Genomic DNA, 25183 nt, shown 5'->3' with positions numbered 1-25183 from the left:
TTAATTCCAGTGACCATCCACCTAAAAACATTGTGTTGTTGCACAAAAATTCACAATGTAGCCGAGGAGACTAAACTACATTGTATTGTATTCATTTTACTGCGTTTGGATTGCAAAATAAAAGTATCCTTATTTTTCTGTGGAGCTATCGGAGACCAACCCAAGGACCCTTGAAATGTCCCTGGTTCCCACCTTGACCGGATGTTTTGTCCATATCATATTTACATGGGCATTTCAACTGCTTTGGGGTTCAAAAAAGGTCCTGTATATTTAGATATCCGGTAAATGACAATGACAAAAAATAAAATAAAAGGGTCATATAAATACATTATATTATAATGTATAAGGGTTTGTGTAATAAAGCTCTGTGTTAGGAAACACAATAACGCCTCAATTATCGTAATTATCTTTGTGTGAATCAACTCAAAAACTGTGTTAGAAGTTTAAATATCATTTCGAATATTTTCCATTTCCAAATGGTTGCCATTTTATTCGACACGTTTGTTAAATAAATAAAGATTATGTGTGTGTCATTGGTCCGATAATAAAAAGCAGGTTCACTATCTACAGGGCAGAAGGTTGTCTTTAGGCATGCAGGCAATGAAATGTGAGGAATGAAAATCAAGACCAGCATTCTCGAAATGGCCATACTGTAGTAGCATGACGTGCCGTGCATTGCACCTAACAACTGTGCAGTCAGATTGTTGACTGTCTGCGCAGCGGATAGTAGCGTTTTTTTCCCAAGGTTGTGCTTTTGGTTACTTACGGTAAGATGGACCCGCAGTGTCCACTAAAGGATCAGGTGATCTACTAACTACGAAGCGAAGGCTGACTGGGGAAAATGCAAGATGACATATAGCAAATGTCGGAGCGTAATTCATTCACATTTTCGGCTCAATTTCGGACTTAAATCGCACCGCTGGAGCTCCAATGTGACGATGGCTCGTTAGGGCTGGTGGTGGCGCAACTGCTATTTTTTTTTTGGCTATTTTAATTTATGAGAAATCACATTCACAGACAAATATTGGTTTCAACATGGGGCTGTGCTACAGCTTGCGTCCCCGGCTCTTCGGGGACCTGAGCGGGTCTATCTCCAACGCCAACTCGGACTCGGATCAGCCTCCGGACGCCGCCGTGCCGAACCGCGCCGTGGGAGCCCGCCAGGAGGACACCGGGGGATGCGGGGAGACTTCGTCGCTACGCGGCGGCGGCGGTCCGGTTCGCCCCGGGGACCCTGCCAGGCTCCCGGCCGGGGAGCACCGCCGTGGAGACACCGGTACCGACGGTGCGCTCATACAAAACGGAGGTGGCGGCGGCGGCGGAGGTGGCGGAGGTAGCGGTAAGGGGACAGGCAAGGACCGCGGCCGACGCTTACAGCTGCTGCAAAAGACTACCACCCAAAAGCAGAAAAACTGGGACAAATTGCTGGTGGAGGAGAAGGAGGCCGAGAAGGAGGCGAAGAAAGTCAGTAAGAACATTGACAGGGCGCTGAAGGAGCTCAAACGGGAGTACAAACAGACGCATCGACTGCTGCTGCTCGGTAGGTTGAGTCCCTCTCTATTGTTGTTGTTGGACTAGGAAGCCGTTTTATTATTAGAAACCAAAAAACGTACTGGCCTTTCCAGAAATTATGTCACTACTCTGTTGAGGCCTATTGCCACATCTGTGGGCTTAGCGGTGAAAACTACCCCCTGCGGCTGACAATGACAAATGATGAAGACGGACGTGTGGACTCTCTGGGCCTGCCGTCCTCTTACTGCTCATATTTGAAAAAAGGGAAAAGCTAATTAAACATAATATAGGGGCCTTCGAAATGGACTACTTCACACAGGTTTACAGAGACTACTTAGCTTGTGGCTATTGAGTCATGTTTAATCTGAAATCTATTACAGTACAGTACAGTGTAGTATTGTGTAGTAAAGTATTGAAGTTCAACTGTGTTTACCTCACAATAAGGTAGTATAGTAGAGTATAATGTAGTATAGTGGCCTGTAGTATAGTAGAGTAGTTTAGAGTATAATTCACTTGACTTTACTGACAAATGTGTAGAGAGACCACTCAGCTTTTGATGATTGGGCCATGTTGGCCCTGAGAATTAGCATAATATAGTATAATATAGTATAGTATAGTATAGTACAGAATAGTATAGTACAGTATATTGACTTGTAGTGTGGTTTAGTGTAGTAGAGAGTCTGATTTAGTTGACTCTAGTGTACAAATGTATAGAGAGACCACTCAGCTTTTGATGATTGGGCTATGTTTGCTCTGAGAATTAGCATAGTATAGTATAGTACAGTACAGAATACTATAGTACAGTATATTGACTTGTAGTGTGGTTTAATATTATAGAGAGTATAATTTAGTTCGCTTTAGTATACAAAGATGTATGTAGACCACTTAACTTTTGTCCATCAGGCCATGTTTTCCCTAAAGAATTAGCATAATATAGTGCAGCGTAAGAGTGTATCTGTCTGGGACTTCTGACTGAGTAGAGTGTTGTAGATTATATTATAGTGGCCTTTTGTGTAGAGTGACATCTATCCAGGGACAACAGATGAGAACTATCACTTTACTTACACATTTAGTATAGTGTAATATAGAGTATAGTGTAGCTGGCTTTAGTGTATGATTGAGACACTTTAGCTTTTGGCTACAGGCCTATGTTTGTTCTTAATATGATATAGTATTGTACAGTATAGTGGCCTGTGGTGTGGTGTGACATCTGTCAGGGACTACAGATATAACATAAGCTTTTGAATAACTGTGGCACATTTACAGTAACGTTTTTCAATAAGTAAATGTAGTTCAGTTGAGTATAGTGGCCTGTGGTATAGTATTATAAAGCTCAGTTTTATAATAATTAGTATGAATTACAAATATGTTTAGTTTATTTGAGAGAGAAGGGACAGTGCAAATTAATAAATACACATGGTTTTAAAAAAAATGCCAGATTTAACCAAAAGGCTATTTTTCATCAAGCTGTTACAAAAGAGCTTCCTAAAATACATCAAAAGAGAAACAAAAACAGGGCATGCAGTTTAAAAGGCTTCCTAAAATACATCACAGCATGAATCAGAGCTGACATGTGTATGCATTAATCATCCGTTGTTTTAATTGGTTACTGGAAGATATATAAGTTTTTAGTTGTCTGATGTGATCGGGAACTATATTCTGCTCTCTTGAACCTCTGACAGACGGCTGAAGGTAAAGCGCAACCTCTTCTTATGAGACCACTTAGTTTAGTAAAGTATAGTACGGTATATAGTACAGTATCAAAAAATCGAATATGACAATATTTTTGATTAAGTACCATCCCTATGAATAGTATAGTATAGTGCAGTACAGTGCAGTGTTGTGGCCAGTGCTATTGGGTCAAATGTTATAGTATATTCTTAATTGATCTTAAATTATTCTTTATGAACTGCATATTGTAATATAGCGGCCTGTGGCAGAGTGTGACACGTCTGATCTGTTCAGTTCAGCAGATGACAAATAGCCTTTTGACTAACTGTTGCACAATTATAGAGTAATGTGGCCATGTTAAATATATCAAACACTTGCTGACTACAGCTTTAAATATGCAAATAATTGCTTGCTTAAGTATTTCAGTGGAAGTGGTTCAGTTGTTTTGCTACTGTATGTTCATACTGCCATAAATAATCAATGATAAGGCATCAGTTCCAGGCACTGACAACTTTTACTGTTGGTATGATGTTATTTTTGGCATTTTATGGAGTCAGTGATTATAATTAGATAAAACATGAACTGATTGATTAAGTCTTAGTAATAGTGTCCTCGTTGAAGCCCATATCTGTTTAACTGTGTCCAAATTGTATCAGTATTAGGTCATATATTTTATTAACTCACGGGAATCTCATGGTTGATCATTTATGTAATCTTTCAAGAGACTTTCCAAACATCAGACAGCAGCATCCCGGACAAGTCAGTTAGCTTCTAGATGGTTGCCCTGTTGTTTGCTTGGATTTATCTTGTAGGTTGTGTTATTTTACCACACATACGGTAAACATCTAGATATTGTACACGTAGGCTAACTCAGTACTTTAGTTTTCATAACCAACAATGAGTCTTGATCAGAAACAGGAGCTTTAAAGGTCACCACAGCTACCCTGATGAGAAAACTATGTTGAACACATTTACAATAACAACAGAACTCAACCACTTTCAGTTTTGGCACACACGCACACACACGCACACGCACACGCACATGCACACGCACACGCACACACACACACACACACACACACACACACACACACTTGACGCCATATTGCATGTATTTGCTTTACTTTACCAGTGTAATGCTTCGTTACTCAATATAATAAATGGCTACCAGTTTAATTTCCTCAGTAAACAGATCCCACTAATTACACACAGGAAGAACTGGTTCATCCTAATGAAGTCACATAGGGAAGTGTCATACATTCCTTCCATGAGCCACTGTTGAAAGCTACACAGTGAGTGTGACCTTTGTTACTGTGTCATTTCAGCTTGTCATTGTGGTTTGGGCGGCCTTCTTCGCCACTTTAGAATCGAAATTATTTTGTATCTGTCCTGGTGCACCCAGAAGCCTCAGCCACCAGCCGCAGGCCTCTTCTGGTTTTTCCTTAAGAGGCATTTCGGGACTTTATACCCTCCAGGTCTCCAGTAGGACTCTTGTTGCATGCCAGAGGACTGAGGTGGTTTGTGTTCCTCTGAAAGTGGACACCTTTCAAATAGTGTTGCATTTCAAGGCAACGTATGCGAGCTAATCTGGGTCACTTTATCTGTTTGTATTTGCTGCAGGTATTTGGTTGAATAATGATAGCCATAAGGAGCTAATGTTTATCCTCTGCAGGCTGCCACGTTCAGCTTGTGCTGGAGCCCGAATCCATCCGTTTGAGTCATATTTATTTGTTACTTACATTTTGAACCATATTGAATCACATTTTTGGTATCTTGCAGTATAATTTTAGGCATAGTTCAACTGTCAAATTATGGGTAGTTTTTTATATAATACCTGTTTAAAATGATGAGATTATTGATATATAAATGTCTCACTGCAAAAGCGTTCGTCTTCATATACAGAAAGCTTCAGGTTCAGTGTAGTTGTTTATTGGATATGAAAGGTAATTTTCATTTCTGACTGATGGGACTGAATTCTAATTAGGTGCAGTAAACCTGCCGAATTGAAGCTTTAAAATCAAAGTTCAAAGTAAAGTAACTGATTTATTTTGCAAGTTAGGGTGTGACAGTATAACATGGCTCTAACTTCATTTATGAAGCTGAAACAACGAGATGATGAAGCTTTTAGTCTATCTGTATATTAAATAGCCAGTAAATATTTTGATAATCAGTTAACTGTTCAAGTCATATTAAAGCAAATGTGTCAAACTTTTTTTTAATGCTTTTATTGCAATACAATCATGAATCAGTACACCTACAAAATGTATTTATGTATTTCACAACATGTTTACATGTATTTGCAATTCTTATTTTTGCATTGTATACACCTACTAATAGAGAACAGGAAAGAAAAGAAAAAAATCTTACATCCTACATCCCCAAAACGTTTCTGACCATGTCCCAGTGGTTTTACAGGCTCCTTTTAAATCTTTTTAGGAAGGCCTCTCAATATTCAATAGATCAAGGTAGTCCAACCATCCATTAAAGCAAAAGAAGATGGTTTATGTTAATCAAAAGAAGGCAGCGCTGTGATGTGACCACCGGAGTTCAATTGCCTTCAAATACAACTTTGTGAGTTTGTGTTTTAGACGTGAAGTCAAGTACATAAAGTATTTTGTGTCATGAAGGGTATCACCAGGTTTCCACATCATTTGGACTCCTCTTGTGAAACAGCGGCCTGTTTGAAGGCACCATTATTTTCAGAAAACACTTCAGAAAAAGTATGACCAGAGGACAATTCAGAAAATCGGACTTCCTTTTAATAGAGATCTTTATACTTCAGTACAGGAAAACGGCGATGGGAACTGGAGGACAAGCTCAGCCTATTTCTTGGAAAGGAAGTCACTTTATTGTTAGGTCTCTTGGATCACATTCTGTACAGGCCTGTGATAATATAATAATAGCTTTCTTAGATGTCCTTTACTCGCCGTTTCATATCTCAGCCTTATCACCCTTCATGAGCCTGAACAACAGGCTGCAAGCAATGCAGCGCTCAAGAGAAGCGAGGACTGAACTGAGGCAGGCAGGCCATCGAATAGCCTGTTGGAAGTCACTGATTTGTCTGTTTTATTTAATTTTTTGCGTGTGTGTACATGAAGCCATATTTTGGGAAAACTCGCTCACGGGAACATATATGCCCTGTTGGCCCTTCCCTTTAAATACCAGTAGAGTCAGGTGAACTTTGCTTCAGTCTAAACGTGTTTTATCATTTACCATTGCTGAACTTTGCTACTAACTGTGTTTCCAGTTAATGTAATGACCAACAGGTCATTCTGGATTATGAATTATTGTCATGTTTATGATACTGATAGCAGATGTAGCAGCTGAATCAGAAGTGAACCACGCCACAGCAGGAGGACATTGGACTGTGATTGTTCTCCAGGTTTTGCTTACTGTATCATTTAGACTTTATCAAGAGGCTCTGCGCCTTAAGAGAGTGCTATAAAGTTCTTTCCAGCATCGTAAAAGAAATTCACCATTTGAATGTATGCCTCGTTTTTACAGTACATGCTTCAAAAGTGATGCGTGTGAAAGATTTATAGGTAGAAAATAGCTGTTTTAAGTGTCAGATAGTGTTAGGTGTATTGTAATAGTTCACTGGCAGGTGTAATGTGTATATATTTTAATGTAATTATTTAAGTGCAATCATTTTGCAAAAAAGAAACTGTGCATTGTTGCGTTGATCATTGATGAGCAGCTATTTTTAAGGGCCTCTGTGGTCGCCATTTTGCTGTACAGGTCCACTTCCAGTCTGAAAATAGTTAAAACATCTTTGTCAGACTTTGAAAAGAGAAGTTACTTGCAATAGAGTATTTTTAGATTGTTGTACCGCTACGTTTACTTTAGCAAAGGATCTGAAAACTTCCTCTAACACTGCACATGCACACATACTGACAGACACATTCATTATGAAAAATAACTGCTACTATTACTCACAAATATTGTAATGATGGTTTAAAGCTTCCCTCCAGACATGTTGGAAGACATATGCTTTGAATACTTTCTTGTATCTGTTAAGGTTTTCCCACAAAAAACAAATATGCAGATATTGTTCATATCAAAAGTCTAACTGCTGGACACAAAATGTCCTCTACTTCACTGAGTCACTTCACAATTGTCAGTATACGTGAACCGGAAGTTTCCGCATTACATTTGTGTTAGTTGCGTACTGGAACAACGATTGGCATCCAGACTGGTTGTAATGTCACAAAATCCTGCTCAAACATCTCACACTCAGATTTAAGTGGACACGGAGTAACTTTTTTCCCCCTCTTCAGCAGATGAATTTGAAATCAGATAAACCTTAACAAGCCTTAACAGACACACACACACACCCTTTTCAGTCTAGTTAGCAGGAAGCCACGGCAAGCTAAACATAAATACCAGACAGTACTTCCTAAAAAGGAAGATAATTTATGCAACAAAGCCTGCTTGTGTATCATTCAAAGGGAGCTGAATGCGGTGCTGCCTCTAACCACTAGAGAGTGATGTGGGCCACTCACTTGTTTTGACCTTGCTTTCTGAGGTGGGGAGACAGGATTTTTTCTTTTTTTTTATGAGGGTGTGTGTATGGGGGGAGGGGGGGGGGGGGGGGGCTGGTGGTTGTACTATTTTCACACCACTACAGGTGAAGTAAGCGTTCCAGTTGTGATTTGCATGCCACACAACTTTGTTCCACTTATTTCACTACATGAAACTAGTATTTGCATTGTGTTTGCATAATGCAGACAATAACAGCACACTCCTTGTTACATGATCCAGAAATAATCAGTCACGTTTGCCCCATGCGTTTCAGTGATCTATGAGGATTTCTGATATCAGCGTAAAGTACAGTACACTTGTAATGCTTTTCCTGACCTGAATTCAACAGTGTAGTATTGCACATTAGCTTAGCATTTGCTCAATGTTAAGGCCGGCCTACCAACTTTTACCAGTGGCTTTAATTAAAATAGCTTTCAAGTCAATTGATTCTCTGTCTCACACATATTGACATCAGTAATGGCAATACATCTGCTATTGTTACCTACAAATAACACAATGCTAGTGTACATGTAGAGTGTGGCTGTTGGTTTTCGGTTAAGTCACACTTGCACAAACCCACACATCATGTTGGCCGAGTTCAGAGGAAAGCACAGGAAGCTAATGGTAAATGTCAGACAATGTGTGAGTGTTGTAAAAAGAAACAACACTCTGGCAGTATCAATGTTGTCAGCATTCACGTTTTTTGATATTTGGAGCTTTAAACTTTAACATACATTGTTAAAGAGAAGAGAAGTGGACGAAGGGTCCCAGGGACAAACCCTTTGTCTTGTCTTGTGGTGGTCTTTAGTTTAGCCATGAGATGTTTTGGCAGTAAGCAATTATTTCTTATATAACGTAAAAAGTTGTGAGAAGAAAAGTATATTAATTGTTTACCCAACAATACATCAAGATTGATAGTATACGTTTTATTGTCTTAGGTATTACTATGATACTCTTACACTACCTGTCGGGACTTACAGTACTTTTGATGACAACATAATCAAACTGCATTTTTATGTCTTACTTAATACTACAATTTTACAGAAAGATGATATACTGTATATAGCTTATGGCTTTGTTGTTATATTTTACATGATTTGAGGGGAAATGATCTTTATGCACAGTTTAGGGGGGCGCTTACATCTTCCTCTAGGGTACATAAGATTGAATCCCTTTTCTTTTATGACCAGCGATCAACCAATGTGTGATTTTTCTTCTCACATAGTTTATTTTGAATCATTTTTAGAGGCTTGAAGAGGTAGAATAATGCTGTGTTCACAAGAAAAAAAGCAAAGATTAGAGGAAAGTCTGAAAAATATAAATGTGTTATATGTGTTTACTTCCTCCTGATCTTGTTTTCTTAGATTTAATCTTAATTAATCTTAGATTTTTGTTAATTTACTGTCTTCGGGAAGAAGATCCTTTACTCAAGTAAAAGTCACAATACAACAATGTAAAATGAATCAACAAAACGTAGTTAAAGTATCAAATGTGAAAGTATTCGAGCACTGGAGTGACCCGGGTCAGTTATATTATTGTATATTATTGGATGACTCTGACGCATAAACATGTAAGAAGCAATTCACTGATGTCGCTGATCAAAGTGGAGCTGAATTCAACTTCTTTATATACTGTCGGGTAGTTTACTAGTACAATGCATCATATTTCATACACTGTTCGTTAATTTCGTTAAAGACACTGTAGACGTCAAATCAATGTAGTGGACTAATAAGAAATATTTCACGCTGAAATGTAGTGAGTTACAAGTATAAACTAGCATAATTTGAAAAGGCTCAAGTAAAGTACAAGTACCTAAATAAATTGCAATTGTGACATGTTTTTAATAAATAAACATAATGTACAAAATGACATTCCAAAGAAATAAATTACATTATACTGACATTGAACTAGTCCTAATGCTCTTGAGGTACCGTACTTAAGTAACATTTTTGGGTACTTATACTTTACTTGAGTATTTCCATTTTATGCTACTTTATACTTCTACTCCACTACAGTCATTATTGCACTTTTATTCCACCCGTGGCCCCACCCTTACCAGCTGCAGTACTGATATAATATGTATTTTTCTGAAATTGCCCTTTTCTGCATAACGACTATTTTTACTTTTAGTTAAGTATATTTGATGCCAATACCTTTGTTCTTGAGTTTAAGTAATATTTTTGATTTTATATTATAGTATTTTTACACTGTGGTATTGCTACTTTTTCTAAAATTAAAGATCTGAGTTCTTCATCCAGTTAGTATTGCTATCAAAATATACATACAGTTGAAAAAGTAAAAGTAATCATAATTCAGTATAATATATATGATATTGGAATCTAATCATTAATAGATTAATGCACGCATCATTTTAATGTTGCAACAGGTAAATGTGGAGCTAATTTGGGCTACCTTATATACTACTGGGTAATTTAATTTATAATAAAACATCGACATTTATTTTGTGATATATTTTGTATTAATAATCTGAGTTGGCAAAGTAACTAATAGACTAAAACTAAAGCTTTCAAATAAATGCAGTAAAAAGTACACTATTTCCTTGAAGTGTAGTGAAGTTGAATTTGAATTTGCATCAAATGGAATTAATCAAGTAAAGTACAAGTACCTCAAAATTGAACTTATGTACAGAACTTGAGTTAATAACTTATTTACTTTCCACCAATGAATAATATATATAAGAATACAGTACAACCCTCTGAAAGGGGAAATTTGGCAACATTTTTACTTTTACTTTTGATATTTTTACTACGTTTTGAGAAAAAGTAGTCCTCTCAAGGACTACAAAGATGGACCCCAGGCCTGTAACGTAAAGTAAAAGTGCCAGAAAATGTGTGCCTACAGTGCTTGAGTAAATGCACTTAGTTACTTTCCACCACTGTATAGTCTTAACAAGTATAATAATGCAGTATAAACATCTGAAAGGGGCCATTTTGTATGAGTACTTTAACTATTTATACTTTAAGTTTCATTTTGTAACTCATACGTTTGTACTTTTACTTTAAGTAAAGGATCTGAATACTTCCTCCACCACCTACAAGTAGTCCTAATTCGCCACAAGGACTACAACGATGGCCCCCAGGCCTGTAAAGTATAAACAAGAGAGATAGGTAAAGCCCAGTGCACACACACAGGCACTGTAAACGGGTTGCCAGTTTGTGTCAGGGCCACCTCACTGACTGGAAGCCAAGAAGAAGAAGAAGAAGAAGAAAAAGAAGAAGAAGAAGAAGAGACCCAGCCCCTCTGTGAACCAGCACAGAGACTCGTCCGGGTTTCCACGCCTTTTGCCGATTAGTTTGATAGCAAAGATAGCGACGGACTAAACCGGGGGATGGCTCCTCTCCCTTTTCCACACAAGTTATAAAATGCTATATCAGTAGCGGGTTGTTAACGTTACAGTTTAACGCAGGTTTGTTTTCCACCTCCACGGTCCACGGTTACTTCCTGGTGCCACAGAGAGAGGCAGTGCTGAGTTAAAGAGACAGAAAAATACTGATAGAAATTCAGATAGAAAAAAAAAAAAAAAATACTGAGAGAAGAGAGGGGTTGGAGACGCGATAGGAACAGTTGACTGGATTCCCCAGAAATTGAAAACCCTCTCTCTCTCTCCTTATTTATATGTATTTTTGATATATCTTAGTGGAACCGAGTCGTTATTTTCCGTTGGTTTGTAAACTAACAAACGGTTTGGATGACGGTTGGCTGCGGCTAAAGCGGAACATATTCCTCCCTCCGACGGAGAAGAAGCCTCGCAGAGATTTTATTTTTTCCCTTTTTTTTATTTTTACAGTAAGACTCATTGCTGTGTTCTTTTTTTTAAAACACGCAAAATCAACCGGGGTGTTATTTTTTTTTTATATATATATTTTTTTTACGATTCCACAAGGAAGGGTGAGGGCGACGGAAGATGGGTTGTTTGGGCAACAGCAAGACTGAAGATCAACGCATCGACGAAAAGGCACAACGAGAGGCGAATAAAAAGATAGAGAAACAGTTGCAAAAGGAAAGACAAGCGTATAAAGCCACACACAGGCTGTTATTACTGGGTAAGGCTTGATTTTTAAACGTGATGTGGCTCTCTGAAAACGTAAGCTAATCCCTTTCGTTTACCGAACACGTAGCCCCGTTTGACAGCGCTTGCAATAATATGTCATGGGGGTGGATATATTGATGGAAGAAGCGAAGCTCCAAGAGAGCGAGAGCGAGAGAGAGAGCATACGATTAACTGGCCTGGTTTCTAAAGACATGTATTATGGTTCTCACGCTAACCTGGATGTTCCCCATAATGTATTTTTTTTTTGTGGGTCTGTTTTCGAAGGTGCGGGAGAGTCCGGAAAAAGCACCATTGTGAAGCAGATGAGGATTCTACACGTCAACGGCTTCAACGCGGAGTGAGTGCTGCTCAATACAGTTATTATTACATGGCGACATTAACGCTCTAACGTCATATTAATGCGTATTCTTTTGGCTTCCTAATGAATAACACTGTGGAGGCCAGAGTGTAGCCTGTGAATGGATTTTCCCCACAGGCACTGCAGCGCCTGTTGGGCCCAGTATCCCATGCAAAGCAGCTAATATCTCTCTCTCTCTCTGTCTCTCTATGTCTCTCTCTGTCTCTCTGTCTCTCTCGCTCTCCTTTTCCCCCCTTTTTCGTGTACATGTACAGTTATCATACATATGTGAGGATTTCAGTGTCACAAAGATGCCAAATAATTCACTGTTTCCTGTTTCATGTGAGAGGGTGAAAGGTTGTGATCGACACAGGCCTATTGATGATTTGTTTTGCTGCAAGGCCCTTGCATGGCATTGATTTCACCAGTGGTCTATTTTAAACAGGCCTAGTACATGTCAAGAGTCCTGTAACTGTATGAAAACCCACTGTATGTGTAAGTGGAGGCATAATCTTGCATTTTTAAGATAAAAAAATGAGGAAAATCATGACTACAACCCATCGTATTGCTTTACTTTGGTGTTTTACTGAACCCCGTCCTGCATTTCACTGCTACCTGGTACATCCTCTCAGCCTTGACACCTGTACTGTATGTATAATTGTGTTAAGAATACAGTCTAACCTGGCTGTAACCCCTTACATCTTACTCATAACCACCTTGATGATAAATCATTTGTGTTCGGCTGTGGTTGATGTTTTCGTAACCGCTGCCCCGCACTTCTATTCTGTCTCCACGCAGAGAAAAGAAACAGAAAATCCAAGATATTCGGAAAAACGTGAAGGATGCCATAGTGGTGAGTGTCATCGCCTTCTAAATGTGCTCAATGTCTCTGTTGTTACACCCACTGCAATCCCATTTTACTGATTATTATTATTATTATACAGGCTTACGATTAGATTATTTTCCTGTATTCATCCTGCTTAATGCTTGTTTTTTTGTTCCCCCCCCCCCCCCCCCCCCCCACAACTTCTGCTTTGTAGACTATAGTGTCTGCGATGAGCACTTTAATACCTCCAGTCCCGCTAGCCAACCCAGAGGACCAATTCAGAATTGAATACATCAAAAGCATAGCACCTCTCTCCGACTTTGACTACTCACAGGTAAGACGTTCAGAAAGTTTCTGTGCAGATGTGAACATGTGTGTGAGAGAGACACTGGGATAGTACATGCTTTTTTTGGGGTCTTTCACATATACAATATGTGTTTGTGTGGGTGTTGGATGTTATGTGATGAGAGCATTTTATAGCTCAGGGATGTCAGATGTTATTCCACAACAGTCCTAATGTTGCCTCTCTTCTTTAATTTTTTAACAAACCCAAGCTAAAGGCAATGTTTTTTTCCCCCCTTGGGAGTTATGAATGTAAATGTCAGCTAACTTGTATAAGATCTACAGTTAGTGGATTCAGGTCAACGGTTTGATTCCCCTTCGTAGCTGGAGCAGATGTCCTGTATGTGGATTTAAATGCGAGAGCACACGGTATTCTTTTCAGTGTGTGATCGGCTATTTGATAGCGCCAGATCATGTGTTGGAAATGTAGATAATGTTTTTACATAATTTTGAAAGTGTTCCTTGTTTCACACTGGCTGTGCAGCTCCGCAAAACAGGAATGACACAGCTGTAGATAAACTCTTTAGGTTCCGAATCCAATTTTTATTTTTTTTCCTGATACACTTGAGGCTTTTATGGGAACCAAATTAAAGTCTAAACATGCTATTGTGTATTAATCAAGTACAGGGTTAGTCTGCTTTTGGTGTATTGATCTAAAGATCAATGTGTTGTGTAACCGGTGTGTGATTTGCCGCAAATCTTTTGTTTTATATTGTCGGACAAAGCAAGACATTTGAAGTCTTAAGAAATTTTGATTTTGACATGAATTGACAATGAAAATAAATGTTAGTTGCAGCCCGGCGTCTTTTAGGGATGAATTCCACGTGTGTTTTATCTCTTAACCACAATCTGGCATATGACTTTCCCAACAAGGCCTCAAAATCCAACTGATATTCAGGCCTTGTGGTCACTGTTTTACTGTTTCTCTCAGGTCTTATACATACTATCACTTAACTGCTTTGAATGATGTTGCCCAGCTTCCCTCTGGCTAACTTTATTTAACTCTACATCATAAGAAGATCCATTAAAGGGATTTAGGGGGGTTCATTTTCCTGATAGGGCCCACAGTGAGAACGTTAACAGGGCAGCGGTAGTCTGCGATGTTATGTTGTGTTGTGTTGTGTGAGGGCCGGGGCCATGGGGAGTGCCGCCGATGAGTTCCCAGGCCCCGGCCCGGCCGAAGGGAACAACATGGCTCTGTGTAGAGCGTCTGTGCTTGTCATCAGTCTCGGGCTTCACTAGTGCCGTCAGTGTCACCACTACATTGTCACTTAGTGCCACCAGGCATGACATCCAATACAGCAGTGCAGGAACACGGCCAATCAGTAACCTGTGGCTTTCACCTGTTGGCGCCTTTTGTGAAATGTGGAAATATGTTTTACCTGGAAACTTTTGGAGCGATGAAGTCATGGCGAACCAACTTCATGAATCCTAAAAGGACCCTTTCTCTTGATAAACATGACGTTCAGTGCACTTAAAGCCGTTGTTTTGTGATACGTTATTGCTGTGAACAGGAAGAAGAAGTAGAAGATACTCTTTGACTTCCTACATTTCCCTGAATTACTTCCTGTATCTGTGGAGAGACTGATGGTGATAGCTTTGGTTGGACCATTTTGAAAGTTTTTATCAGGGCTGCAACCAAAGATTGTTTTTTTTTTATTATCAGCTAATCTGCCAAATGTTTTCTCGATTCAGTTGTTTTGTCTATAACATGCCGAACAACTTCCATCACAGAGTCCAGGGTGACATCTTCAAACGTCTTCTTGTTTCGGACCACGAGTCCAGAACTTTCTTCTCAATCGACTCGTAAATTATTCAACTCGTCGTATTGGTGCTAATTCTCTCCGTCCAGTCATCATGCTGAAGATGACCTTGTCATATGACGTACCTGACTGAGACTATATGAAAGTCTTAACACATCACTAAAATGCTTAACTGCATAGTGGTGACCATGGAGATGAGTCATTAAACTTGCTTTTATTAGCTGCCTCTCTCAAAAAGAAGAAGATCCCCGCCTGTTCTAAGCTTGTTCTGCTCGGAACATTTACTGAAACCGATTTAATCAAAGCGGCTCTGTACTTTGGAGAAAGGAAAAAGTTCTTCAAGTAGATCAAGCCTCCATTTACTCTGAGATACTATAGGTTAAAATCTTAGAAAGACTTTCTTCTTCTTCTTCTTCTTCTTCTTCTTAGTATTGTCTCTGCTGTGTTCTCTACCTTCTTTCATGAAGGCTGTACTCACCCTTATGTTGTGTTTACAGTTGTTGGTTTTTGCAGTAGTGATTGAAATAAAAGTGTTGCTTATCTAATGATATAAGTTTATTGGGCGTTATAATTTGACGTGACACCATAGCTAGTTTTTTATTTTTTCCAGTTGAGAAAAGTGAGCCCGAGAACAATGGTTTGCTGTGCTGTGTCAAATAGAAAGGCGACAAGCAGCAGAACTATGGCTGCATCGCGTCACGGTCTTTAGAAGGAACTGTTGGTGGAGACGTTGTTGTCTCTTCTACGTGACTAAGTGTATGTTGATGTTTTTTTGCTGTCAAACTTGTGTGAAATATCTTTTCTGTAAAGTCACATGATCTATGTTTATGGTACAGATAAGGAATATTAGGAACATGTTGCCTCCCAACACAACAAAACAGTTCTGAAAGTGTTAGCTACAGTTTCCCCTTTGCCCTATTATGTCAAATAGCCGTGCTTAGTTCTGATGGCCTGTACTCTTTATCATCGAAGCATCCTCTTTTTTTTTTTTTGTTGTTGTAAAAACCTTTAGTAGTTTGGGTTAACAGTAGGCCCATGGAAAAGAAAGCACCGACACAAACGGCCGTCTATGCAAATGGAAACAAATGGCGCTGTGGTAGCTCTGCTAGCCACCCGACGGTGTCCGTCGCCTGAAGTGGAACAAATTCAAATGAGCGCCGTTTTTTTTACACTGTGTAGCTTTCTTTCCATCAGACATGTAACCCTGTCTTTTTGATGCTAAACGAACCAGGTCACTGTAATGTTTGAGTAGCGTTATAGACCTGGTAAAGTTAGTTCTATACACTAGAACAAATGGACAAGGATTAGATCCACAAAAGTTTGTTCTTGTGTTTTGGTGTTTTTTCTTCTTGGTGTGAATTGCAGTCAGTTGTGGAAGGTGAGCTTCATATTATGTTCAGCCCCACCCTTTGTTGAACTGATCTATTTTTGTGTTGGTGTGCAGAATTACTGCACCGATGATTTTACAGCATGTCTATTAAACTGGTGCACATCAGCAACTGTCAGTGAGTGTGTAAACGGATGTCAGTTTACAGGCCAACCCATAATAATGACTTCTAATGAGGAAAAGTGACCTGCTTTTTGTTCTTCAATACAGCCAAGAAGGACAACACCTTTTATAGCATTCCCTTGTTGTTAGCGTTGGTACCCTAGTTGGTGATTTCCTTATGATGAACAGCTTCGGTCCTGGAAGTTTGTTTTTCCTTAAATTGATTACTTGAGGATCCCAGATGTGGGGCAAAGGGTGGTACAAAGGACTGCTCCATTTCTGGAACTGTGTTATGAAAGATGAACAGTTGCTCCCTTTCTCCTTTTGCTTTTGCTCTCTTATTTCATTTTTTAACTGAGGTAACTCTTGAAAGTCGGCTCTCTCTCTGTGCTGGGTGACTATCTAACACAGGTATTCAAATCCAATAAAAGTGTTGTTGATGGTTCACTGAGGAGCTCGCTGCTTGCCTGGGGCTGGCTACGTATGGAGGGATGTGAGATTTGTGGCTGTACATTTTGACCAAAGGTCTCTTCAAAACTTTACCCAAAGGAATTTAAGCGTCCCCTCGCGACGGGACGACGCAAACCATTCGCTCCACAACTTTGTTTTTGCTAAGTCAAATCAGATTCAGGCCCATTTTGTTCCCTGTGTCAGACTGACCTATATGATTCAAGAGAAATATTACATCACGTTTAACTTGATTAACGTTGAAGCTAAGGCTGAACTGAGAACTGGTCCTAGCAGAGCCACCAGAGAATCGGTGTCTAATGTCTGTTGATGGGGGGGGGGGGGGGGGGGGGGGGGAGAGGTGGACTGGGAAGAGTTAAAAAAAGCTTGTGTTAAAGCAAATTCCCTCCTGGTCTCTTTCTGTGTTATCAGTTCCTCTGTAGGGCACTGCAGCACACACTGCATTTATTCAAAGGCCCAGTGTCACACGCCTCTGTGGAAAAGAGCCCTGAGGACCATACTCTGCCCCCCCCCCTCTCTCTGCCCCTTCCACCCTCTACCCCTCGTCCTCCCTCCATCCAGTACCAACGCTTGCTAGTCGATGTCTGCTAGTGTACAATAAATAAGTGTTGAGACCTGCAGAATTAATATGAATGTAATCAGTGCTGTTAAATCTTATTGATATTAGTTGAGGTTGGCGTTTTAAAGTTGTAGCAAAAGTGGAAGTGAATATGAGCTGGAAAGCTAAATGTGGTCTCATTTCCTTTTCTTTTTTTTTTAATCAAGACTTTGGTTAAGCAGGTATATGCAAAGCTGATCCATGGTTGTAAAATATGAAAATAATGGGTGAACGTACAGTACTTTGGTAAAAATGTACGTAAACACACCTAACATGACCACATCCGTGCCTGAAGTTGTGGGTCCATATTCATCTGTAACAAAAAAAAACGTAAACCAGTATTAACGTCTCTTGTCTGGGAGACTTCAGTGGATCCTCCATGTTGAACTTTATCACGGGGTCTGCCGAGAGGAGATCTCCCGGAGCATGTGATCATTTATCAGGCTCCTTCTGGTTCGGGGCTACTTTCACCCTCTCCCCGGTCAGAGCGCAGGGCCAGTGCTGAGTGCAGAGAGTCATGTGGTGGTTCCTGGCTAGAGGAGGAGCCCGTCTGAAAGACATGTGCACGGGAGGCGACGAGGGATATTAGCCCAATCATCTTCTGTTTAGGGCCTACAGAGAGTCCTGGGAAATGTCTCAAAGTCATCGATAAGACAAGCTGCCTTCATAAAGCTCCGACTGAGACGTATGTCGGCATTCACAGAGTCACTCCGATGTAATGAGATGTAATGTGACTGTAGTGTTATACATTTGGCCTCCAAGAGTACCACCTTTTTGTTCCTTTTTAAGTTACAGTTTAGAGAAGAGGGCTTGTGAAAAACATTGTGAGCTTAAAATCAGTTCTGTATCAAGGAAGTGAATAAGAACTCAAGTCAGCGGCCTCTGCTACTACAAATAGCTTTTTTGTAATTTTTTGGGAAGATAAAATCTGTATTTCTGCGTTCACATTCAAATACTTTTTACAGAGTTGCCTCCACTCATGCTGTCATGACATAATGGGAAGGATGTTACTTTAAGACTCTCTTTTCCTTAGAAAGGCAATATGTTAGAAGCTGTTAAAATGAAGAAATAATGCCCAGCACTTTGAAGGGCAGACGTATGACCATTTGTAACTGAGTTAGTTTAGTCTTTGTAAGTGCTGGTTTGTTCTTGAGTCATAAGGTATTAAAGGAACGCTTCACCTTTTATTGAAAATAGGCTTGTTTGCTTTCTTTAAGAGAGTTGGAGGGGGAAATGATGAATGCGTTAAGTATGTAGCTGGAGCTTGTATCTTGCTTTTTTAATCAGAGCACAACAAAAAAAAAAGTTAAAAAAAAAAGTGGTTTTGTGGAGAGTTACATGCTGGAACTATTTCTTGACAAACAAACAGTTTGTACATCCACCAGCATGCTTGTGCGGCGTCTCTGGCTGTAGATCAGATTGCTAGATTGGGTCTGTGAGCGCAGGTTTTCGTAAAGTTCCTTGTTACAGGCTCCATGGTGCGGAACCAAATCTGGGAACCTCATTTTAACACCAAGACTCTGGGAAGTTGCTCACATTCACCGTCCCCGGCTGTGGTGGTAGTCGGTTTTTTCCCCCCACTTCACACCGAGTCAGGCTAGCTGTTCCCTCCTGCTTCCAGTCTGTATGCTAAGCTAGGCTAATCCCATTTCTATTCCGGCAGAGCTACGCCTGTAAAATATGGTTCAAATGCTTGTTGAATAAGATATTCTGCTACTCTATGAATGGCAGTCGTTGGCACCCAGAACTTTTACTAAACCGCTCAGTGAGTGTGTACATATATGTGTGTACATAATATGTATGCATTGTGTGTAACTAAGTGTGGTACTTGGTTTAGATGACAAACTGTGTATATCACCAATTCATTCTCTTTAAGAAACTGGGTAATTTCTGTCAGTCAAAATGAAGTAAACTTTCTTTAATGTGATGAATGACTCTTACTTTATCATGACTAGTTCATGATAAAGTAACTTTAGTTGGGTTTACCCTGAGTAGTGTGCCTCAACACTATCAATGTGAATGAATTCAAAAGCACTTGGCCTTCCCATCATGATATTGTACCTTGCCAAGTCTTTTTCTTGTCCAATATATATTATTGTCTGTTTCTTAAAGTTTCTTTTCTTCTTCTGCTTCAGGAGTTCTTTGATCACGCAAAGAAGCTGTGGGACGACGAAGGAGTGAAGGCGTGCTTTGAGAGGTCCAATGAGTACCAGCTCATCGACTGTGCACAATAGTGAGTCCAAACATCTAAAGACTTTGAGCTTTGGATACTTGAGATTGTTTATGGCGACATACATTATGTAATAAGTTATCTGTGCAGATCAAAAAAAGTGAGCTTTTTTTATTTTACAGCCTGTAAACTATCGTCACTTCCCCGCTCTGTACGTCTTCTTTGTGTCATGTTTGAGCTGAACGCTCTGCGCTGTGTGCTGGTGACATGTCATATATGAACATGGCTGAGATATGTTTACTCTGGGCGTGGCGAGGCAAGCAGCAGTTGTATTATATATATATCCTTGTTTCGGTGTTTTCGACATCGCACCGTGGCAATATGCAAAGCCAGGTCTGGCCTGTATTTAAATGCCTTCTTAACTGGAATTGCATGGATGCAACATGTGTCTGTAAAGACGTAATAATGCTGTAATTAAAGTTTTCTCATTTTCGTGGTGGTGATGGTGACGACCTACCTGTGGAGCTGAGAGACTACATTTCGCTGTCGCTAAAGGTTGGACAAAAGCTATGTGGGTCATGATTTGATTTTGGCTACAATCTGTATGGAGTTTTTCCGAATACAATTGTACTCCAGATACTGCAGTTAGGAAATACTGATAACTGCAGTGTGGCAAGGCGCAGCAACTGATGCCTCTTTGCACAGTGCCCCAGATTGTATGGAAGGCCCCTGCTTCACCTTGGGCCACCGTAGGGTGCTGGTCGTACACAGTGGAGGGCCCCTGACTGGCCTGTAGAAGGAAGTTTGGGTATGCAAAGTGACTCACTGATTACAGTGCTCTCCTTCTACTTCCTCTCTGACTCACCTCTGGATTCACATTTAAATATGAGGACATGTACATGGACCCACTGGAAGTTGTCCCCTCCTTTTATCTTTAGAGTTGGCTCCCTTTATCTCTCAGGGTTCTGTCAAACGCACTCTTTATCAGTGACTGGAGGTATTGTCTTGTTGTCAGCGACCTGTGAGCCTGCGTTACATGGATGTAGTGCTGAGATGTTTTAAAGATGGCGTAGCACGTAGACAAACGGCCTCTGTACTCTGCTCCTGAATATCTTCCATTTCTTGAACATAAATTTGACTCCGGGTCAAGTCTTCCCCTGGTTGCCCTTGCCTGACAGCAGCTTCCATAGAAAGGAGAGAGATAGTCAGGTGATGGTTGGAGGAGTCACATGAATCTGTAAGGTGGAGCTGTTACAGTCCAAGTGTTTGTCTTTGCTGCTCTGAGTCAGTCTGTGTGCAGTACGACGGCACAATATGCAAAAAAGCATCTTGTGTTTATTTTAGTCCGTGTTCCCGTAACATGATGTAACGTATCAACATTTAAATTCTTCTTTCTTAATGTCTTAATGTCCTTACAACTCTGTAAATGCAGTGGTCCTCTGAATGTCGAAATCAGAAAGAATATTCCATATTGTAATAACTGAAACCGCTGAGGCACAGAAAATACAGCTGTCCTGTGACACGAGTAAACATTAACGGAGCGGAATGAAGACCGTGAAACGCATACAGTATTTTTAAATAGTGGTTTATGTGACTTTTCTGCTGTTGAAGTGCATTTATTGGTTTTTGAACTTGGGAGCTGTGCTTTCTGTCTGTGTGTTGCAAGTAGCCAGGATTTAGTTTTTTCATGGAAGTTATAATACATTTACTGTGATGCTTAATTGTTTATTTTGATGTTCCCAACCTCCTTCTCTTAAATATCATCCGTTCTTTGATTACTTCTCTCTCCTGCCCTTCTCGCTATCCTCCTGTCACCGCCTCTCTGGCTGTTACGCTGCTGCTCCTGATTGGTTAAGAGCCGGTGAGCAGTTGTATGTTTGGCCAATAAACCGCCATCAAGCTAACAGATTTGTTTTACTGGTGTGATAAAGGAGATAAAACATTCTAATAAGTTACAGCTTCGTGTCGCTTAGTGTTCAAATGCACAACGTTTTGATGGGGTTAATAACTATGCGGTCCTAGCACGGTGGCTCTGACTTCACATGTCTGTAGTTTAGCGTTCTTCCTTCCTGAATGGCAGTTCAGTTGAGTGACAGTTGTCGAAGTGCTTTTTTTCTTTTCTAAAGGAGAGCGTATGTGTGAATTTACTAAAAATTCACCTTGAAATATAATGAATCGGTCCCGATTCCTACCATGCATTTTTTGGAGAAGGAAAAAGCAGTGTTCACGTTTGAAAATTCATTTTGAAATCTCACTTTGCAGCCAGTAGTAACATTACAATATGCCTCTATTGTCAGTGTCTCTGATTGATGTCTGGAATTTGTCAGACTGCGTGGCCTCTCACTTACTTCCTCTCTCAGTTTTAACCTCTGTATGAACTATGTGGACGGAGGGCATTCATAGATACTCTATGCTACATGGCAGCAGACCTGTCTGTGTGTAAAGGCCCTCACACACACAAACACACGCACACCTATTGTTGTGACCACTGGACTACATTAACTACCCTAGAAGTAGTGAAACACTGGCAGACGGCTTCAGCAGCCAACTGGGTTGAAAGGAAGGGAGCAGAGGTCATAACTTTGGACTCGGGCTGTATTTAAACAAACGTTGTATTGTTTTTTTAAGGGTCTATCTGCTAGCTTGTCCCTTCTTCTCATTGCTAGCTACGTTTGAGCTTAGCACCCACCCAACCCGCTCTGAAAATCTCATCGTCAGTCCAGGAAGCTTTCATTTTCTCTTCTACTGTTGTTCTCTACACCTGCTCTCTTATTACATTTCATTTTAACTTCCACAGTAGTTATGTCTTGGATCACGATCGTGATAAGGGTGCTTTCGATCGCTCGGTGTATATTAAAGAGGAAGTTGGCCAACATGGGGCCGTTTGTGGGAGAAACAGACTTGCAGGCTGCAACCTTACATGTTAACAGTCGAACATTGTTGTAAAACCACCAAAATAAGATCACAGCAAAAGACAAAAAAATGGTTACATATAGCTATATGTGGTATTTAGATTTTGTGAAGGCAGATTATATACCTCTGCCATCTCATCTGTGTTGTCCTTCACAGACCTTGCTACACTGGCAGATATTTTTCCAGCAGGCCTATCTGCGGACGGCCCATTGGACAGAGGCACAGGAAATAAGTATGGGCCGATGGCGAGCGCTTGTTATGCCAAAGAGCATGTCCATATCGATGCTTGTGGAATCCTGTCACCCATTGATCCGCCCTCTGCATTGCACATTTATACGTTTTAAGAGCACAGATATGTGTCTGCCAGTTGATTGATTATGAGCTATTTTCAGCTGCGGCCGGCTGATTCCATTGCAATGCCTTGGATGTGACAGCAAAATCAAACACTTTTTCACACGCAAATCTGAACTCCCAGGCCTCCTGCTCTTTTTTTGTTTCCCCCCGTGTTTGTTGCAATCCTCTTGCAAACATGACACAATTCGTGACATAATTGATACACAACGGTATTTATTGCTGTGGTGGATGTTTGTTAGTTATCCAGTGCTAGATGCTGTCTGGGCTGTTGTGGAGCTCTCCCTGTGTTTGTGTGCTCAGTGGCTGTGAAGCCAGAGGAGAGCTACCCGGGACGGAGCTGGAGACTGAGAGTGTGACTGAAGAAATGAGGCTATGAAACAGCTGAGCGATACAGCAGGAATTTATTCCTGCAGTGAGATTGAGGCCTGGGACAGAGATGGCGCTGATGCTGGGTTAGGTACAGCAGCGTGATGGCGTTCCACGCTGCCGAGTGGATTTTTAATTCATATTTCTTTGTGATCTAAAAGGATGTGCTTCCAAAATGTATAGAGTGGCCGACCATAGCCTCCCTTTGATCATTTTGAGTCAAAAGACCACTGGGTATAAGAGAGACAGACATGCTTTTTGTCTACGGTACAATGCATTGTGGTCATTGTAGTTTACCAGTATGCTTTCAGTGTTTTGCTCTGTGAAATAAGTTATGCAGAGAAGAAAAGTGTAATGAGAATAGCTATTGATCAACGTGGATACGCTGCTATATAGCCTAATAACTTTAGAGGTGAAACAATTATTCAACTAATTAGTCGATCGACAAAAAAATAATCTGCAACTTCTTACTACTGCTTCTCATTGTAAGTCTTTAAGATTTGATCCTTTTCAATGTCCTATGTGATGGTACACGAAAATTCTTTAGGTTTTGGACCGCTGGTCAGACAAAACGAACTATTTGAAGATGTCACCTTGGGCTTTAGTATTTACTATTTAATGGTATTTAATAGACGAGACTGTTCATCAATTAATCATCAAAATAAGTGGCAGATTAACTGATTATAGAAATAAGTACTGGCTGCAGCCTTACTGTAAAACACATACTTTTATCCAAATCATCATCCTTCTGCAGTCATTAATCCCCACGATCCCATCTAGAGTTTGTGGTTATCACACCAAACACAGCAGTAAATGCACACATGGGTTCTAAACATACAGGGAAGAGAGACTTGGCCCTGACTCGCCTTCATACTGAGACAGATATCAGATTGTTCTCGCTTCAGCCATTGGTCCTATCGAGGATTAAATAGAATAGGGGGGGGGGAGCTGCATCTAATGGCTATTATCATTATCGATGAATCTGTTGATTGTTTTCTCAATCAATGGATTTATCTTTTAGTGTATAAACTCTTTCTCAAGGCCACATCTTTAAGCCTTTTTTTTTTTTGCCCGACCAACAGGACAAAACCTAAAGGTATTATTTTTATAGTAATAAACAGAGAATATTATCATCTCTTCATAGTGCAGAAGCTGGAATTCAGTTCAGAACCAGTGCTTGGAGTTAATGCTTAAAAAAAGGACTAAAACAATTAATTAATTATCAAAACAATTGACAATTACTTTTCTGTTTATTGAATAATCGATTAATCAACTAATTGTTGCAGCTCTGTAATACAGAAGGTCAATTATCTGAAAAATAATAGTCTTACACAATGTTTTTATTAAATAAATTAAACCCGTATTTCCAAATCTGTCATCTGCTGCTCTTAAAGTTGAAAAAAAGAAAATGTAAATAGGAACTCATAACACTTAATGCATCACAAGTGTTACACTAGACAAGGATCATCATAAGTCTGGGTGTTATGTGGTGCAGTTGGTCCAGGATGGAGAAGTATGGCTGAGACTTGTACAGGTCTCCAGGGGTCCCGGAGATGGGACTGTGGATATCCAAGGCTGGGTCTGGTTCTTGGCTGCCGTTGGAGTTGGCGTTGGGGTGTAGTGCTGGTCACGGGACTCTGTCACCAGCCGGGGGGCCACTGACACAGTCATCTGGGGCAGTAAAGTGCTAAGAATGGCCGGCATTGTCAGCCAGCTCCGGCCCCTGAAGGGCCTACAGAAACAGAGGGGCTACGCTTTGCAAACAGTGGATCTCCTCAATA

The 25183-nt window shown here is 40.3% G+C and overlaps 1 protein-coding gene across 2 annotated transcripts in view; it reads left to right on the top strand.

Annotated features, from left to right (window-relative positions):
• Positions 1–1021: 1021 nt before the first annotated feature.
• Positions 1022–25183, top strand: part of LOC306706494 (guanine nucleotide-binding protein G(olf) subunit alpha) — a gene marked incomplete at its 5' end in the record, with an annotated part of 44846 nt that continues 20684 nt past the window's right edge. Inside the window, 5 exons of one of the 2 annotated variants that reach the window (XM_079173609.1) lie at positions 1022–1540; positions 12041–12113; positions 12912–12966; positions 13154–13273; positions 19735–19832. In XM_079173609.1, the coding sequence (XP_079029735.1) occupies positions 1036–1540; positions 12041–12113; positions 12912–12966; positions 13154–13273; positions 19735–19832 (851 nt within the window). Of the gene's footprint in view, positions 1541–11629; positions 11769–12040; positions 12114–12911; positions 12967–13153; positions 13274–19734; positions 19833–25183 lie in introns of those variants that run through there. The other variant, XM_079173610.1, reaches the window with a different exon arrangement.

This window comes from Pholis gunnellus (assembly GCF_910591455.1).
Source record: "Pholis gunnellus genome assembly, chromosome: 14".
NCBI classification, from domain to species: domain Eukaryota; kingdom Metazoa; phylum Chordata; class Actinopteri; order Perciformes; family Pholidae; genus Pholis; species Pholis gunnellus.
The sequence above is the reverse complement of the archived record's forward strand: the minus strand, read 5'-3'. Positions and strand labels throughout refer to the sequence as shown.